This window comes from Nerophis lumbriciformis, linkage group LG12 (assembly GCF_033978685.3).
Source record: "Nerophis lumbriciformis linkage group LG12, RoL_Nlum_v2.1, whole genome shotgun sequence".
In the NCBI taxonomy this organism is placed as follows: Eukaryota; Metazoa; Chordata; class Actinopteri; order Syngnathiformes; family Syngnathidae; genus Nerophis; species Nerophis lumbriciformis.
In genome coordinates, this window is record NC_084559.2 from 34,395,646 (window position 1) to 34,416,199 (window position 20,554).

Here is a 20,554-nt window from a genome sequence, read left to right on the forward strand (position 1 = left end):
AGAACATTTGTCCCGTGAGGTTTTCGGGAGAGGCGCTGAATTTCGGGAGTCTCCCGGACAATCCGGGAGGGTTGGCAAGTATGGCTCAATGAGGGATCAATAATCCAACTAATAATAAATCTCTCCATATTTACTTTTTAACAACGCAAAAAAAGTGTGAGCCAAATAAAACAAAAATATAATTTGTTTGTGTGATTATATATATTTTTACATAACGTGCCAAATGTAAAAATTAAATCACACTTCTCCAGCTGATATATTTTTAATATATTTAGCTCACCATTCTCACATTTAAATTATTTTCTACACATTTGAGGTAGGAATTGAATGGTTAACCTAAATGTTAACTCTTAATACAAAAATTAAAAGTAAAGTCTAAATGTTAAATATAAATGTTAAATCTAATTCTAAATATTAAGTCTAAATCAAAATGTTAAATCTAAAACTTAAATCTAAGTGTAAAATTAAAATCAAAAATCGAAAAGTTAAATATAAATGTTAAATATAAATATAAATGTTAAATCTGATCGTCAAATCAAAATCTATATACTTACCCTAGATCAAAATGTTAAATATAAATCAGGATGTAAAATCTAATTGTTAAATATAATTCTAGATGTAAAATCTAAATGTTAAATATAATTCTAAATGTAAAATCTAAATGTTAAATATGACTCTAAATTTAAAATCTAATTGTTAAATATAACTCTAAATCTTAAATCTAAATATTGAATCTAAATGTAAAATCAAAATGTTAAATATACTTCAAAATTTAAAATCTAAATGTTAAATACAACTCTAAATGTAAAATCAAAATCTGAAATATAACTAAATGTAAAATCTAAATGTGAAATATAATTTTAAATGTTAAATATAACTAAATGTTAAATCTAAATGTTAAATTCAATCCATCTATTCCTTTCCTATGCTGCTTATCCTCATTAGGGTTGCGGGTTAGCTGGAGCCAGCTGACTTTGGGAAAGAAGCAGGGTACACACTAGACTGGATACCAGCTAATGGCATAAATATTCAATTTAAATGTTAAAAATAAATCTAAATGTTAAATTGGAAGGACAAACACTAAATTGGCCCTAGAGTGTGAATGTTGTCTGTCTGTCTGTGTTGGCCCTGCAATGAGGTAGTGACTTGTCCAGGGTGTACTCCGCCTTCCACCTGAATACACCTGGGATAGGCTCCAGCACCGCGAGCGGTAGAAAATGGTTGGATGGATAGAAATATAAATATTAGTCTTTGGTGTAGAACTGCGTAGTGCAGGTGGTGTACAGGTGTTTTAATGTTGGACAAGGTTACCTTCCCAGGACCAACCCTGAGGGCCAGAGCCTCGCCCACCTCCTGTTCATTGCCATATGCCGCTGCACAGTCAATGTGTGTGTAGCCACAGTCTAATGCTGCCAGCACCGCCTGTTTCACCTGCAATCAACACGTAAATACACCTTTTAATTACTGGCACACTCAAGAGCCGCAACATCTCAATAAGAACACTTCCTCAGTCTTATGAGATCCAATCAAGAGTTGCGTTTGGAAGAACTGTAAACACCTCGTCTATCGTTAATTGACTGTGGTGAACTAAAATTATTTACAAATCAAATATTTTTATAACTGTAGCATAAAAAAACCTGTTTACAACCTTCTAAACACAGGGTTTTTTTTTTACATTTTGAGAGCCCTCTACAATTGAAATAGCACCACAAAACACCAGACCTGGGCAAATTAAGTCCTGGGGGCCACATGCGGCCCGATAAGCTTTTCAATCTGGCCCGCCGGACATTCCCAAATAATTGTTTTAGATCTTTAAGATGGAAACTGTAGCCGCCATTATGATGTGCAGTGATGTGTTTAAATGACCGTAAGTCTTGAACTATACAAAGTACAAACCCCGTTTCCATATGAGTTGGGAAATTGTGTTAGATGTAAATATAAACGGAATACAATGATTTGCAAATCCTTTTCAACCCATATTCAGTTGAATATGCTACAAAGACAACATATTTGATTTTCAAACTGATAAACATTTTTTTTTTTTGCAAATAATCATTAACTTTAGAATTTGATGCCAGCAACACGTGACAAAGAAGTTGGAAAAGGGGGCAATATATACTGATAAAGTTGAGGAATGCTCATCAAACACTTATTTGGAACATCCCACAGGTGAACAGGCAAATTGAGAACAGGTGGGTGCCATGATTGGGTATAAAAGTAGATTCCATGAAATGCTCAGCCATTCACAAACAAGGATGGGGCGAGGGTCACCACTTTGTCCACAAATGCGTGAGCAAATTGTTGAACAGTTTAAGAAAAACCTTTCTCAACTAGCTATTGCAGGGAATTTAGGGATTTCACCATCTACGGTCCATAATATCATCAAAGGGTTCAGAAAATCTGGAGAAATCACTGCATGTAAGCAGCTAAGCCCATGACCTTCGATCCCTCAGGCTGTACTGCATCAACAGGCGACATCAGTGTGTAAAGGATATCACCACAAGGGCTCAGGAACACTTCAGAAACCCACTGTCAGTAACTACAGTTGGTCGCTACATCTGTAAGTGCAAGTTAAAACTCTCCTATGCAAGGAAAAAACCAATTATCAACAACACCCAGAAACGCCGTCGGCTTCGCTGGGCCTGAGCTCATCTAAGATGGACTGATACAAAGTGGAAAAGTGTTCGGTGGTCTGACGAGTCCACATTTCAAATTGTTTTTGGAAACTGTGGAAGTCGTGTCCTCCGGACCAAAGAGGAAAAGAACCATCCGGATTGTTATAGGTGCAAAGTTGAAAAGCCAGCATCTGTGATGATATGGGGGTGTATTAGTGCCCAAGACATGGGTAACTTACACATCTGTGAAGGCGCCATTAATGCTGAAAGGTACATACAGGTTTTGGAGCAACATATGTTGCCATCCAAGCAACGTTACCATGGGCGCCCCTGCTTATTTCAGCAAGACAATGCCAAGCCACATGTTACATCAACGTGGCTTCATAGTAAAAGAGTGCGGGTACTAGACTGGCCTGCCTGTAGTCCAGACCTGTCTCCCATTGAAAATGTGTGGCGCATTATGAAGCCTAAAATACCACAACGGAGACCCCCGGACTGTTGAACAACTTAAGCTGTACATCAAGCAAGAATGGGAAAGAATTCCACCTGAGAAGCTTAAAAAATGTGTTTCCTCAGTTCCCAAACGTTTACTGAGTGTTGTTAAAAGGAAAGGCCATGTAACACAATGGTGAACATGCCCTTTCCTAACTACTTTGGCACGTGTTGCAGCCATGAAATTCTAAGTTAATGATTATTTAAAAAAAAAAATAAAGTTTATGAGTTTGAACATCAAATATGTTGTCTTTGTAGCATATTCAACTGAATATGGGTTGAAAAGGATTTGCAAATCATTGTATTCAGTTTATATTTACATCTAACACAATTTCCCAACTCATATGGAAACGGGGTTTGTATTTCAATAGTTGGAATCTGCGCTTTTGCATGATTTACTAGTTACTATGGTAATATAGTTAGTTACTATGGTAATCTAATTAGCTACTATGGTAATCTAAGTCACATCAGCTCAGACGAGGCACCAAGCAGTGTGGGTAGGGAACGTTCCCACAGAGTGTTTCTAGAGCGGCTAGCCTGAAATGCGGGTGTCAGGGACAGACGTGGAAGGAGATTGTTACAACAAAGTTCTAAAGCTTAGTGATGTATCAGATTGTAGGTGATTTTTTTACCCTTCGCCTTCATATTTCGCTGTGTTTGTTACATTTTTGCTGCCTTTCGCTTGATTGTAAAACATGTCGATCGAGAGGGGGTGTGACGTTCATATGTTGTCAATATTCAGTGTTTTATCTTTCATAGTTAATATTGTAAATCCTGCATCCTTTATTTTTTAATGTACATTCTGGGTGTCTCATTCAGTGAAAAAATGTAAAATTCCATTCCGTTTTTGAAGGCGGTCTGCAGGGCCGGCCCGTGGCATAGGCCGTATAGGCAAATGCTAAGGGCGTCGTCCATCAGGGGGCGCCACGCCAGTGCCACAAATGTTGGAGAAAAAAAAAAGAAAAAAAGTTGGTACTATTATTTCTAAATACAAAAAATAATCCCACGTTAATTAAAATGCAAAGTAAAGCCTATTTATTAGAAATATTATTTGTTACAACATTACGCCCCCCCCCCCCCCCCCCCCCCCCTCCCCCCGCACGGTGCGCCCCCTCCCTTCCCGTATCATGACTCTTTTTGGACGTCACCACATCAAAAAATCAACACAAGATGTCAAAACGGCCAAAACTGTCAGGTGCCCAGGGAAGAAAAAAGAGAAAAGAAGAGGAGAAATGAGAAAAGACAGAGGTAGTAGGTAGGTAACGTTAGCCTACATGAAATTGTTTGTCTGTTACAGAATGTGATAGTAGCTGGCTTTTTAGCATTAAGCTAATGTTACATGATTCGGCAATTGCTAATCAATAAATAGCTAGTTCTGTTTTAACGTCGGGTTAATATTGTGGAGGGGGCTAAATTGTTATGGAAAATAATAATGTAACGTTAGGTAATTACAGTACTCCCACCTTACATTCCTCAGGGACATTTGTATTAGATCTTTTAAGCAGGTGTTTTTTGTTTACATTGTTATTGCCTTCTGGTTAGCTAATGTTTGCCCTGCAGGTAATAGTCACTTTTCCACCCCTTTATATATTAGGTATAGTTGTAAGTAAAAAAAAAAAGGTCAAAGACAAAGCTATTCAGTTTCTTGTGAGTATATACACTTCACTGCCGATGTGGGGGGGCGCCACCTAAAATCTTGCCTAGGGCGCCAGATTGGTTAGGGCCGGGCCTGGCGGTGTGTCATAATGTTTTTAGCATTCAGACATTATTGTGAGGATTTGTATTAGTGTTTTTATAAATAGATATACCGGCCCCCAGACACATTGTTTTCTGTAAATTTGGCCCCCCGAGGCAAAATAATTGCCCAGGCCTGACATACACTCATTAAATCCACTATAGTATTGCTGCCTGAGGCCAAGCCAATCAGTGGCCATAATACTGAACATCATACTCTGATTGGTTTAGTCTCATCTAGTTTTTTTGAGCTAATTTATACATTTTATGCTTAAAAATGTGGTCCTAAAATACGCTTTAAAAACTCCATAAATGGAAATATTAGGAACACCACTGCAAACTACAACCATAATAACACTCTTATTAGATCTCATTGGACAATGCAGACCTGTACCTGTCCTGGTGCACTCTTCCAAGTCCCGAGGCCCACCATGGGCATCCTTTGGCCCGTTGCGAGAGTGACGAAGGCGCTCATGTTCCACCTTTGTGCAGCTGACACACAAAGTGAGACTTTGTGAGGCGGACCAGTCAGTCGATTATAGCGTCCACTTCTCAACCCATGAACTGCTGCTGCCTGTTAAACATCTTCTATCCACACAGTATGAAGTGGACATAATTGGAAATGCAAACCTTCAGTGAACTCTGCTGCCTGCGTGCCAGAAATAGCTGATGCGGCGATTAGTCACAGTGTACCACAGCTCCTCTCAGCAGCCTTGTACACTACGCAGTGTGCATTATGCACTATAGTATCCTCACACCTCACATGATTAAAGTGGACTTAACACATGTTGTTTGAAAATGAAGTGCAAGTTCTTACCTGTTTTTTCTGTTTTGGGTAGTCAGAGAGCAACAGTCCATAGGAGATGGGGGAAAACAAGAGTTCATGGTCAAAGTCTCCCTTCCTTGTTTATGTGTAACTAAAACTGATGTCCAAACTCCACTGCACACACGTTTCCCAAAATATCTGCAGCATCATCTGATAGCGATCAGGAATCAGCAACATTCCTTCCACAAACCTGTTTGCACATTTTTATTACAATCTGTGTGGTTCCTATTCTTCTACATCCACTATTTGCAATAAAAAAACAACAACCAATGTTGTAAAATCTCAAATTTACATGAAATCTTTTCGATAGCTCCCAAATTTTGATGCAGATCTGGACAAAAGATCCAATTGACTTATTGATTTTCCCTTTTTGCTGTTACAGTCCACTTGCACTGAGGCAATGGCAATGATCCAGCAGAATAGACATGTTTATTTTGGAAGTTCTTTTAGAACTACCTCAATGCATTAGTGTCCCACATGATGATGATCATTATTATTATTATACCATAAAACTTATTATCAATATCATCATCATTGATATTAACATTATTATTATAACCATCATTATTAATATTATTACTCTATTATCATCATTATAATGATCATCATTAATATTATTCATGATTATATATATTTTTTGTTATATAAATATTACAAATTCTACATTATTTTATGTAGATATGTATATTATTACCACCATCATTGTTATATTATAATTATCATCGTCTTCATATTTATCATAATATATAGTTATGACGTACTACACAGTATATATAAATATATATATCATATACTATTATAATATCATCATTATCATTATATTATTTTGATAATTATCATTTTTATCATTATACATATTATCAATATCATCGTCATTAATACTAACATTATCATAACATCATTATTAATGTAATGATGATCATTATAATGATCATCATTACATTATTGATTATATTTTATTTGTTGAATACATATTAAATATCACACATTATACATTGCTATATATATGTATCTATACACACACACACACACACACACACACACACACACACACACACACACACACACACACACACTTTATTATTATTATCATCAGCTTCATATTTATCATAATATGTAATTATGATATACCATACAGTATATACATATACATACATACATACATACACACACACACACACACACATATATATATATATATATATATATATATATATATATATATATATATATATATATATATATATATATATATATAACACAGAGGTTATTTCATCCCAGGGAAACAGGCTTGTAGGGATGAAATAGCCTCTGTGCTTTTTCCTGACCTAACGTATATTCCGCTTAACCCCGATATTGAGCACTGTATATGGGATAAACCACAGAAACTTAGACTATATGTATATATATATATATATATATATATATATATATATATATATATATATATATATATATATATATATATATATAATATCACCATTATTATCATCATCAATATTATTGTTACCATTATTGTCATTATCAGATTAAAGAGTGTATTGGCCTACAAATAACAATGAAACATGGCTTCCATTGGAACATTGCAAAAATAAGTATGAAAGTTTCAAAGAAAAAAAAAAAGAGTATAATCTTGTGAGAACAAGATGAATATTATAATACATTAATTAAGCTGACAGAATTTTCCCTCTGCAACAAAAAGTTCACATGTGGATATTTTCTTGAATTTTCATGTAATTATTTAGCGTTTTTTGATTTACATTAAATTAGTGTTGAGCAAAAATATGTCAATAATATTAGATCCTGCATTCTCCAGTTTTTTACGTTTATGTCCCTCAATGGAAATAGTTCAAAAACCTCCTGGCAAAGGTCTGTGGGAGTACTATTGCAGTAGTACAATTTATACTACTGTACCTATATACAGTTGTGGTCAAAAGTTTACATACACTTGTAAAGAACATAATGTCATGGATGTCTTGAGTTTCCAATAATTTCTACAACTCTTGTTTTTTTGTGATAGAGTGATTAGAGCACATACTTGTTGGTCACACAAAATATTAATGAAGTTTGGTTCTTTTATGAATTTATTATGGGTCTACTGAAAATGTGAGCAAATCTGCTGGGTCAAAAGTATACATACAGCAATGTTAATATTTGGTTACATGTCCCTTGGCAAGTTTCACTGCAATAAGGCGCTTTTGGTAGCCATCCACAAGCTTCTGGTTGAATTTTTGACCACTCCTCTTGACAAAATTGGTGCAGTTCAGCTAAATTTGTTGGTTTTCTGACATGCACTTGTTTCTTCATCATTGTTCACATGCTTAAGTCAGGACTTTGGGAAGGCCATTCTAAAACCTTAATTCTAGCCTGATTTAGCTATTTTTGTTTCATCTGACCACATAACTTTCCTCCAGAAAGTCTTATCTCTGGCCTTGTGATGTCAGATGAAACAAAAATTGAGCTGTTTGGCCACAATACCCAGCAATATGTTTGGAGGAGAAAAGGTGAGGCCTTTAATCCCAGGAGCACCATTCCTACCGTCAAGCATGGTGGTGGTAGTATTATGCTCTGGGCCTGTTTTGCTGCCAATGGAACTGGTGCTTTACAGAGAGTAAATGGGACAATGAAAAAGGAGGATTACCTCCAAATTCTTCAGGACTACCTAAAATCATCAGTCCGGAGGTTGGGTTTTGGGTGCAGTTGGGTGTTCCAACATGACAATGACCCCAAACACACGTCAAAAGTGGTAAAGGAATGGCTAAATCAGGCTAGAATTAAGGTTTTAGAATAGCCTTCCCAAAGTCCTGACTTAAACGTGTGGACAAATGCTGAAGAAACAAGTCCATGTCAGAAAACCAACAAATTTAGCTGAACTGCACCAATTTGGTCAAGAGGAGTGGTCAAAAATTCAAACAGAAGCTTGTGGATGGCTACCAAAAGTGCCTTATTGCAGTGAAACTTGCCAAGGGACATGTAACTAAATATTAACATTGTTGTATGTATACTTTTGACCCAGCAGATTTGGTCACATTTTCAGTAGACCCATAATAAATTCATAGAAGAACCAAACTTCATGAATGTTTTTTGTGACCAACAAGTATGTGCTCCAATCACTTTATCACAAAAAATAAGAGTTGTAGAAATGATTGGAAACTCAAGACAGCCATGACATTATGTTCTTTATAAGTGTATGTCAACTTTTGACCACGACTGTATACAAGCAAAAGACACAACCACTATATTGCTATGTTGCACATTTCAGTATATTCTAGACCTGAATATAAAAATATCCTGGATATACAGTAGGACCAGAAATATCTTTACATTTAAAAGACATTTTCAATGTCAGTGAATAGACTCTGCTTCAATGATCGTCACTGTCTTAAAATAAGTACTTGCATAATTTCCGGGAAGAAACTATTTGGCGCCACCTGTTTTTTCAAGGTAAGAAATATCAGCAGTTCTTGCACAAACACACATTTCCACCAGGTTGAAACGTTTGGTTTATTTGTTGTCATTCCAAAACAAGAATGCTTGGCGACCGCACACAAGCGGCGAGTCCTTCAGCAGCACATCCTGGCTGGATCAATTTCACATCAGTCAGGCCTTTTTGTACAATGCAGCTTGTGTGACCTCATGTATTTATTACTGTTTATTGTACATGTTTATTTACATGTAACACGCTTCATGGCGCACCTTGCATGGCCAATAAGTGCATATGACACACATTTGATCAGAGTTAAAAGAGTAGAAAGGAGGCCTCTAACCTTAACTGTAACCCTAACCCTAACCCTAACCGTAACTGTAACCCTATATAGATGAGACATGGCACAACAGATGTACTTAAAAAAAGGTGCTGGTAACAATGTACACATGTTACATTATGGCAGAAGCAGATTTTTAAAATATGAATAAATAGGCTTTTGGGTAAAGAAAAGTAGATTATTGAAATATATGGCACTGCTCACAGTAGCACCAAGACATGGTCCTCAAGTGAAGCAAAATAACACCAAAGATGGCTTTCCCTCAGAGGAATCACTACTATTTTCTTAAGTGTCCCCTGGGAAGTGCTGAATGGCACTGTTATTGTAATACAGTACAATATGCTGACTTGCTTACCGTTGTGCATCTGTGTGTGTGTGTGTGTGTGTGTGTGTGTGTGTGTGTGTGTGCGGTATGACACCAGGCTAAAGGCACATACATAGCGAGGCTGGCTATGCGGTTCTCTAGAGCAGGGGTGTCAAACTCAAATACAGAGTGGGCCAAAATTTCAAACTGAACAAAGCCACGGGCTAAGGTTGAACAAATGAACCTTTTAATAGGGACCCAAACAAGTTTTGCATTGAATATTGAACAAACAAGGCTTATATAACTTTATAGTGACACGCAAAATCGAGTTTCAAATAATAATAATTAAAAAATATCAATGGCATATCAAATACAATTTAAATACAAATTGAATGCCTCTTTTCTATTTGCAGCCTTCTGAGGTAAATATCAACATTAACTTTTTCCACAGGCTAATAAATTAGAAAATAAAATAATGAATAAACCAACCATACAGGACTTTAAACTGCTCAGTTTGCAACACACTGATCCAATCTGATGTGCCCAAGCCAGATACCTGCCATCTTTTCTTGGATGCTAGTTCATTAATGTCGGAGCTCAGGCTTTGAGCTGAGGCAACCTTCATTATCGAACGAAGATGTTCATCAGTCATTATATCTCGTAGTCCGCCGGGACCACAGTCTTGGGGGCGTGCCTTTAAGGCACTGCGTTTAACGTCCTCTACGGGCTGTCGTCACGTCTGCTTTTCATCCATTCTAACAACGTGCCGGCCCAGTAACAAGAAATGTGCGGCTTGTGTACGCACACACACGTGAATGCAACGGGCTGCAATATACACCCCTGCTACCACCAAACCACCCCCTCCGTGCATTGGTTGAGGTGGGCAGCCCGGAAGAGTTAGGGCTGTATGGGATTCTGGGTATTTGTTTTGTTGTGTTTATGTTGTGTTACGGTGCGGCTGTTCTCCCGAAATGTGTTTGTCATTCTTGTTTGGTGTGGATTCACAGTGTGGCGCATATTTCTAACAGTGTTTGGTTATTTTTTACGGGCACCCTCAGTGTAACCTGTATCGCTGTTGGTCAAGTATGCATTGCATTCACGTGTGTGTGCGTGCAGAAGCCGCACATATTATGCGACTGGGCCAGCATTCGTTGGACTGGGTGAAAAGTGGATGTGACGATTTTCGGGAGGGGCACTGAAATTTGGGAGTCTGCCGGGAGGGTTGGCAAGTATGAGAAGTATCTGTGAATGCGGTGTTACCGCGGCACCGCCGCTGTATATAATCGGCGGGCCAACTCTAGTGTTAATTTGATATTGCCTCAAGGGCCAAGTGGAATTACATGGCGGGCCAAATTTGGCCCGCGGGCCAGAGTTTGACACCTATGCTGTAGAGCCTGACAACTCCAAAAATAGAAAAGCACCGTTTTTTTTGTGCAGCTTATTGTTTGTGATTGTCATTAAAATGAGCATTTCATAATATCGGAGTGACGCGGACACACTGCAGCTGATAGCGACACAGATAGCGTGCGGACTTCAAGTACAATGCTTCAGTAGACCTACGAGGAAGGCCTTGGTCACGAGTGAGGATGCTGGTACACAGTCCAGGTACATGTAAATAGTGACGTGTGCAGAAATACAGCGGGAGCATAGAAAATTGTCGACACAATCGTCAAAAAAGAGGATTTGGGGGTAAAGACACATTTTGAATAAAACTGACCTGCGTTCAGTGCATGAAACAGGCAACCCAGAAACTGTATACACTGTATTTCCTCATTTAGTGGCCAGGTATGGATTAATCAGTGAGTACAGCTCATTGTTTTTAAAACTTTTATATTAGTATTGTTGTCTTTTACACCAAATATTGAAATTAATTTGAACTTTCTGGGGACATTCAATTTTAATTATCTTAGAACAAAACAAGATATACAAGTCCTTAAGTTTTTGAAAGGGGTAAAAACATTTTGTTCAAATTTTTTTCTAAATGTTTTACTCAAATTTCTCAATAAACGTCAGCCTTAGTTTTTATTTTATTTTAAATTCTGACCCTTTTAAAGTATTTTCCATCAGATAAATGAGTAAAATAACCCATGTAATGCAAACTTATATGATATTATTTAAAACTGTAGCATCATTTTATCAAGAGATTTTAAAATTTTATAAAAAAAGAACATTACATGTTTGGTATTTCTGTTTGAGGCTGTAACAGTGCATTATATACTGCTGTAATACATTTTTACCTCATTATGTAATAACGACACATTTTCTAACAGCCTAATGCATTTTGTAATTAAATTCTTGAACGCATTTTGTTACATATTGCAAAAGTGTTCACATTTTCTAATAACGTGTTACATATTGCAAAAGTTGTTACATATTGCACAAGCTACTACATTTTTAAATAGCTTGTTACATATTGCAAAAGTTGTTACATTTTGTAATAAATTGTTACATAATGAAAAACTTGTTACATTTTCTAATAACTTGTTACATATTGCAAAAGTTGTTACATTTTCTCACAACTTGTTACATATTGCAAAAGTTGCTACATTTTCTCACAACTTGCTACATATTGAAAACGTTTTTACATTTTGTACTAACTTGTTACATAATGCAAAAGTTGTTACATTTTGTAATAACTTGTTACATATTGCAAACGTTGTACGTTGTACATATTGAAAAACTTCTTACAATTTGTAATAACTTGATACATATTGAAAACGTTGTTACATTTTGTAATAACTTGTTACATATTGCAAACATTGTTACATTTTGTCACACCTTGTTACATATTGCAAAAGTTATTACATTTTGTTATAAGTTGTTGCATATAGAAAAAGTTGTTACATTTTGTCACACTTTGTTACATATAACAACAGTTGTTACATATTGCAATAGTTGTTACATGTTGCAATAGCTGTTACATGTTGTAAACTTGTTGCATATTGCAAACGTTGTTACATTTTGAAACAACATGTTACATATTGCAAACATTGTTACATTTTGTAACATCTTGTTGCATATTGCAAACGTTGTTACATTTTACAATAACGTGTTATATATTGCAAACGTTGTTATATTTTGTAATAACTTGTTACATATTGCACAAGTTGTTACATTTTGTAATAACTTGTTACATATTGCAAACGTTGTTACATTTTGTGGCAACTTGTTACATATGGCAAAAGTTATTACATTTTGTTATAAGTTGTTACATAGAGAAAAAGTTGTTGATTTTGTCACAACTTGTTACATGTAGCAAAAGTTGTTACATATTGCAAAAGTTGTTAAATTTTGTAACAACCTGTTACATTTTATAACAACCTGTTACATATTGCAAAAGTTGTTACATTTTGGAACAACTTGTTGCATATTGCAAAAGTTGTTACATTTTGCAATAACATGTTACATATTGCAAAAGTTGTTACATATTGCAAAAGGTCTTACATTTTTAACTTGCTACATATTGCAAAATGTGTTATACTTTGTAATAAGTTGTTACATATTGCAAAAGTTGTTACATTTTGTAAACTTGTTGTATATGGCAAAGGTTGTTACATTTTGTAAAAACGTGTTCCATACTGCAAGTTGTTATATTTTACCCAAGTTGTTACATTTTGTAATAACTTGTTACATATTGCAAACATTGTTGCATTTTGTAATAGCTTGTTACACATTGCAAACATTGTTGCATTTTGTAATAGCTTGTTACATATTGCAAAAGGTGTTACATAATGCGAGGGTTGCGTTTTTTTTCTATTAAACATAACAATTTGGTGAATTATGTTGTAAACCCTAAAATTTCATTGCTTTGTTTAGTAAAATGATCAGAGCCCCACCCAACATTAATTAGTCTATGAACATTTGATTAATGTTTGACCAATGAAACATCCTACTAGCCTCTTAAAATACATGTTAATGAAGATGACATTTTTTTTGTTGCGAGGCATCAATTTCAAAGGTCTAAATACATAAATGCACCAAATTGTTACATTGCATCTACTTTTATGCAGCACCTGCCTTTTGTAATACATTTTGCAATATGTAACAAGTAATCACAAATTTTGTCAAAGTTTATTACAAAATGCGTTCAATCATTTTATTACAGAACGCGGCCAATTATTACAAAACGCGGCTGTGTTACATAACGAGATACAAATGTATAACCTTATTACATAATGCACCACTATTGCGTAATGTGTTGTCACATGGGCTGAAGTTGATTGAGAGATTTGAGGGCAAAAAAATAATCTAAAATATTCATAACCCAAATATATGAACCTGTGAAAGAATTGGACATTGTAAAGTGAAAAATTTAACATCCCAAAAAAAAAAAACATGTTGAAGAAAAATCACGTATAATGGAGTAACACAACAAGAATGATGGCAAAAGTATAGCTAAAATTTACTGAAACGTCCAAAAAGTCTGCCTTTGTCCCCTGAGGATTAAATAAAACACTAATAATAAATATATAACAAAAGGTTTCAATAAAAAGTATATGTATAACAATTATTTTCATACTGTAGAATGCGTTATGGCGCAACATATTTTTACAATTTACCAATAATTTATTGATATTGATATTATTGATAACATCTGGCAAGACAAGACACGTGGTGGTAATCAAGTGTCTTAAGTACAAAGTAGAATCCATTTCCTTAGGGTACATTTATTTGAGGTGTGGCATTTTTTTGGCCACATACTGTATTTTTCGGAGTATAAGTCGCTCCGAGTATAAGTCGCACCGGCCGAAAATGCATAATAAAGAAAGAAAAAATATATATACTGTAAGTCGCATTTTTTGGGGAAATTTATTTGATGAAACCCAACACCAAGAATACACATTTGAAAGGCAATTTAAAATAAATAAAGAATAGTGAACAACAGGCTGAATAAGTGTACGTTATATGACGTGCTGAGAACGTGCCTGGTATGTTAACGTAACATACAGGCATTGGTGGTTCAGTGGTAGAATTCTCGCCTTCCACGCGGGAGACCCGGGTCCGATTCCCGGCCAATGCATTCTCGCCTACTCAGTGGCCTAGTGGTTAGAGTGTCCGCCCTGAGATCGGTGGGTTGTGAGTTCATACCAAAGACTATAAAAATGGGACCCATTACCTCCCTGCTTGGCATTCAGCATCAAGGGTTGGAATTGGGGGTTAAATCACCAAAAATGATTCCCGGGCGCGGCCACCGCTGCTGCCCACTGCTCCCCTCACCTCCCAGGGGGTGAACAAGGGGATGGGTCAAATGCAGAGGACACATTTCACCACACCTAGTGTGTGTGTGACAATCATTGGTACTTTAACTTTAATATTATGGTAAGAGTCATTCAAATAACTATAACATATAGAACATGCTATACGTTTACCAAACAATCTGTCACTCCTAATCGCTGAATCCCATGAAATCTTATACGTCTAGTCTCTTACGTGAATGAGCTGAATAATATTATTTGATATTTTACGGTAGTGTGTTAATAATTTCACACATAAGTATAAGTCGCACCCCCGGCCAAACTACGACTTATAGTTCGAAAAATACGGTAGTTGGCGATTATTGAATAGAATAGAATAGAATAGAAAGTACTTTATTGATCCCTGGGGGAAATTCAGCAAGTACCATGAGGCGTACCATTTATTATTAAAGTGGAGGCCACTATTTGAGGGAATTTGTACACAGTACACATTTGTCACTCTTGTGAAGCTGAACGAGTAAGAAAAAAAGAAAAAAAAGCATTATCTTTGTAAAGGCAGTATTTTCAGGTGTACCTAATGAAGTGTCCGGTGCGCGTATACCTCCATCATTGAACGCTGAGAGCACCAACATCACTCATGAGGGAGGTGTTCTCAATGCCGAGAAGGTTTCCGCCGCCATCTTTGTCTGTGATTCTTCCTACGACGGAGGCAGGTGGAGTCTGATGATCTCTCTGGACTGGGGCGGGATCCTGTCTGGGAACCGGACGGAAAACTCCACGATGAGGTCCCCGCGCTGCGACGGGTTCTTGGGGAAAGGAAGGCCTTCCCCTCTGAGTCGCTTCACCGTTCCGGGTCGGATGATGTCATGACACGGCAGCGAGATGACGCGCTTCTCCAGCGTGGGGATGCTGACCGTGCAGCCGCACAACGCCTGCAGAGGGCCAAAGAAGAGGAGCATGTCAGGAGTATATTGATGACTTCATTTTTCCATCAACCGAAATAGTGTTGACCTTCAGATTGAGATGCTAATGAGTCAAAGTGCTGAGATAAAGTAGTGAGTCGGTCCACAGAGCTAGGCAAACATGACCTGTAGTGGAAAACGTGTCTTGGTGTCAATATGTGAGTGGACCCTAGTAGGATTGGAGAGGCCATGACTAATTTTAGCAGAGATGTCATTGCCAGAGCTGACAAAGAGAGGCACACACACATCTGCTGAATCCACTGCAACGGTATTGTAGATACCGCGCTATTGCTGTTTCAAAGTCTGCGCAATAACTTGGTGAGTGTCGTTTTTTTTCCGGCACTTTTGCGGGTCTGAAAATATACTACATCTCCCAGAATCTTCTCGTGCTGCAAAGAGGAGAGAAAGAGGGAGGAGCAAGAAGTGAGGTGTGTTCTGTTTTTTTTTCAAAATCCGTACGCAACTTTTTGAGTTATGTTGCTAGCAAACAGACGAACAAACCCTGGCGGAAACATAACTTTGCTGGCGGAGGTAATAAAGCGTGGTGTTCGTCTCGAGCGCTCCAAGTCCAAAACAGACTCGGACAGTCAAGCGCACCGTGCCGAGGGAAGCCCCCGCTGCATACCGAACTACTTGATAATAAGGGTTTCAAATTGTTTTTATTTTCTAACAAATCGCAATTCTATTTGTAAGGATTCTTAATCAATTAAAACAGGGGTGCTCACACTTTTTCTGCAGGCGAGCTACTTTTCAATTGATCAAGTCATGGGGATCTACCTCATTCATATATATAATTTATATTTACTTATTTATGAAATATATGTTTTTGTTAACAAGTTAAAGGTGCTTAATGATAATGCAAGCATGTTTAATACATATAGTTAATATTATTAACAAGTTAAAGGTGTTTAAAGATAATACAAGCATGTTTAACACATATAGTTAATATTGTTAATAAGTTAAAAGGTGTTTAAAGATAATTCAAGCATGTTTAACACATATAGTTAATATTGTTAACAAGTTAAAGGTGTGTAATGATAATATAAGCATGTTTAACACATATAGTTAATATTGTTAATAAGTTAAAGGTGTTTAAAGACAATACAAGCATGTTTAACACATATAGATTCCTTTCTTTCATGAAGACAAGAATATAAGTTGGTGTATTACCTGATTCTGATGACTTGCATTGATTGGAATCAGACAGTAGTGCTGATAACGTCCGCATTTTCGAATGGAGGAGAAAAAAAGTCCTTCTTTCTGTCCAACACCACATGAAAGTGGTTGGTTTTTGGCATCTTATTTGTCCAGCTTCCGTACTCCTTTGTATACACTTTACAAGAAATACATTGTCGGCAAACTCCGTAGCTTGCAAGCTTGTGCACGCCAGCTTTCTGAGACTCATATTTTGTTAGCGCAACTGTGCAACTGTTCAGTCGGTCTTTGGAGTTTTGACGACAGGTACGGTGCCAGAGTCTGTTGAAATAAAGTGTTTCTCGCCTTCCTGTCGGTAATTTTAATGAGCTGGCAGCAGCCAGCGTCATCTCAGAAGACCCTCGGGTGCCGTGGATGTCAATCAAGTGACAAAAGTGACGTCATAGTGAAGATTTATGATCGCTAATTTTTAGGACTATTTTTTTAATGCCTGGCTGGTGATCGACTGACACACCCTCCGAGATCGACCGGTAGCTCGCGATCGACGTACTGAGCACCCCTGAATTAAAAGATAACCAAAAATCGATTTAAAATATTTTTGTGAGTGTGAATGTTGTCTGTCTATCTGTGTTGGCCCTGCAATGAGGTGGCGACTTGTCCAGGGTGTACCCCGCCTGCCGCCCAAATGCAGCTAGGATAGGCTCCAGCACCCCCCGCGATCCCAAAAGGGACAAGCGGTAGAAAATGGATGGATGTTTTGTTTTAAATCTATCCTGTCCAGCCACTCCGGTACATCATATTGTTGATGTATCTGCTGAAAAGAGAAGTGTTGGATACTTCTCTTGTTGCCTTATTTGGAGAATCGATTCTGAATCGAATCGTTACGCCCAAGAATCGAATCGTGGGCCCAAATATTCACAGCACTATAAGCTACCGTCACCCGGGAAAGATGAAACCAGTGAAAACGTCAATTTGTGAGGTAGTTACATTGTTAAAATGTGAGTTAACTTTTCTGAGAAACTGCATTTTTCCAAACTGATATTAAGAATGTTTACTGTAGAGGACACCTATTCTGAGAAAGTAAATGTTGTACTTGTTTGTAGTAAGAAATATGATTAGAGCATTTTTGTCAGGCTTGCTAGTGACAATTTGGTCGTGCTTGTGTTTTCACGAGTTTGCCGTTTTAATTCCTGTTCAGCATTCTTATTTCTAGTTTCTACTTCCTGTGTTTTTGAATCACTTCCTGTCCTGGTGCTCTTGTTTTGTCCGTATTTCCTGTTTAGTCTCTGTGTTTTGAAGCCCCTTTACTTTCTGTTCCATGTCCTGCCAGCACACCTCATAATTAGCTCTATTTAGTTCCACCTGGGTCTCTCCTTCTGTGCTGGATCATTGTCAGCTTCCTGTGCACCTCCCTGATGCCAATAAATATACTTTTACCTGCACACTGTCTGCTATTTCCGCATCCTTGGGATCACACTACAAGCACCGCTCACCAAAACGTAGACAATTTTAGCAGTATGTTTGTGTTCAAATACAGTGAGTGTGTTTATCCTAAACATTGCTGCCACCACATTTTACACACTACGGCATTTTTAAGTCTTTTTTTTTTGGACATACCACAATAATATCGTAATGTAGCTTTAATACCGTGATAATATCGTACCGTGAGATTCTGATATTGTTACACCCCTAGAATCCAGTCAAAGTATTGCGATAAACATGGTTGGAATCCCTCATCAGGTTAACAAATATTTTAGATAAATAAAACGACAAATTACTGACTGACTATCCCAACTAATGTTTTCCATATAAGGACTTCCTATGCAACTGTTACACAACAACAGGCATAACTATATTATAAAAGGTACAAATAAAAATAGAAAGTGCCTGCAATTCCCAAAAATAAACTTAACTCACAAGTCCTTTAACATACAAGTAATTGGAGATGCGAGCTTTGTCACGAGCTTTAAGTTGCAAGCATTATTTGAGATATGAGCATTTTCGGTTGAAGTAACGGTGTTGTCTTGATTGAGCAATAAAGAATGAATATTTATTACATGTTGTTGTTCCTGCTTTGTTCACACAAGAAACAAACATGCTTGATCAATAAGGAGTTATTATATTGCAGGGGTGTAACCATGAACATTTCGTATCACGTTAGTCCTGACCAAAATGACAATAGTTTCCATGATTCTCGCAGTATTGTTGAATGTGCTCAAAAAGTACTTATACACACACCAAAGTCTTTTGACCAATGTTTTTGTATATTGTAGCGTCCCGGAAGAGTTAGTGCTGCAAGGGGTTCTGGGTATTTGCTCTGTTATGTTTATGTTGTGTTACGGTGCGGATGTAAAAAAGCCGCAAATATTGTGTGACTAGGCCGGCACGCTGTTTGTTTGGAGGAACAGCGGACGTGAAGACAGGTTGTAGAGGACGCTAAAGGCAGTGCCTTTAAGGTACGGCCCCAATATTGTTGTCCGGGAGATTTACGGGAGGGGCACTGAAATTTGGGAGTCTCCCGGGAAAATCGTGAGGGTTGGCAAGTATGGGTTAGGGTCAGGGTTAGAGGGTTAAGGTTATAATAAGGCCATGCAGAATAAGGCATTAATAAGTACTTAATAATGACTAGTTAAGAGCCAATATCCAATATGTTACTAATTTGCATGTTAATAAGTAACTAATTAATGGTGAATATGTTCCCCATACTAAAGTGTTACCATGTTTTTTTTACTGGTGCATAAAATGAACTGTGCATGAACATCACCTTGTTCAAACAACAAAACCAACACAGTGCATAAACTCACAACAAATTACACACCTGCAAACCAGTCAGCTGTTGCCGTATCCGTAATACACCGATAGGGAGAAGTTTGTATTTACACGATGAGTCGGGTGTGTTTTGACCTCCGCCGAACCCCTGAGGCCGACTCACCGAGCCCCTAGGGTTCGATCCAACCCAGGTTAAGAACCACTGATCTATCTACTTTAGAATAAATGATAAAAGCCATACCAGAAGTTGAAGTATACTACAATTTTTCTGACACCCATCAACCATACATGCATGATGTAGAAGTTGATGTACCGACATCTGCTCAAGCTCAAAGTTCAGCCACTCATGTAATTACACACAAACACACACAATGTTGTGTTAGTCTTTGGGGATTTTCATGTCTGGTCTGGTAGAAATTTTTACCAACTGGGTCAAACTTGTTTACAGGGCAGAGGGTGAATGGCAGAGCAGCTGGGTCCTCGTAGTACTGTCTGACTTTCCAAGCCATGACATCAGCCAGCTACTTTTAGTCTGTGACGTCTACTTCAGGCTCATTTTCCTTTTACGAACACTTCCATTCACTGACACAAAGACTGTCACAAACAATGACACGTGATGACACTATAAATTTGAAACGCACTGCGGTCTCACTCTGCAAGGTGTGTTTCTGTCCTTGTCAGTCACACTGATGAGAACAGTGACTGTGTTTCCATGCACTAAATTAGTCTGCTTTCTCA

General features: G+C 37.3%; 2 protein-coding genes and 1 non-coding gene across 6 annotated transcripts in view; 1 reads left to right on the forward strand and 2 right to left on the reverse strand.

The window, feature by feature from the left end:
- The window catches only part of akr1a1a (aldo-keto reductase family 1, member A1a (aldehyde reductase)), a 16,307-nt gene extending 10,556 nt beyond the window's left edge, over nt 1–5,751 (reverse strand). The window contains exons 1-3 of one of the 4 annotated variants that reach the window (XM_061986464.1): nt 5,659–5,751; nt 5,236–5,333; nt 1,312–1,431 (exon numbers count right to left, since the gene is read on the reverse strand). In XM_061986464.1, coding sequence (XP_061842448.1) covers nt 1,312–1,431; nt 5,236–5,316 — 201 coding nt within the window. In that variant the 5' untranslated portion in view covers nt 5,317–5,333; nt 5,659–5,751. The other 3 variants (XM_061986465.2, XM_061986466.1, XM_061986467.1) reach the window with 3 other exon arrangements.
- A 7,501-nt stretch (nt 5,752–13,252) lies between these two features.
- Nucleotides 13,253–20,554, reverse strand: part of dnajb5 (DnaJ heat shock protein family (Hsp40) member B5) — a 30,846-nt gene continuing 23,544 nt past the window's right edge. Inside the window, exon 4 of the mRNA XM_061986468.1 lies at nt 13,253–15,862. Coding sequence (XP_061842452.1) covers nt 15,629–15,862 — 234 coding nt within the window. The 3' untranslated portion in view covers nt 13,253–15,628. The remainder of the gene's footprint in view (nt 15,863–20,554) is intronic.
- On the forward strand, nt 14,685–14,755 carry trnag-ucc (transfer RNA glycine (anticodon UCC)). Its single transcript has one exon. It is a non-coding gene; the product is annotated as a tRNA-Gly (tRNA).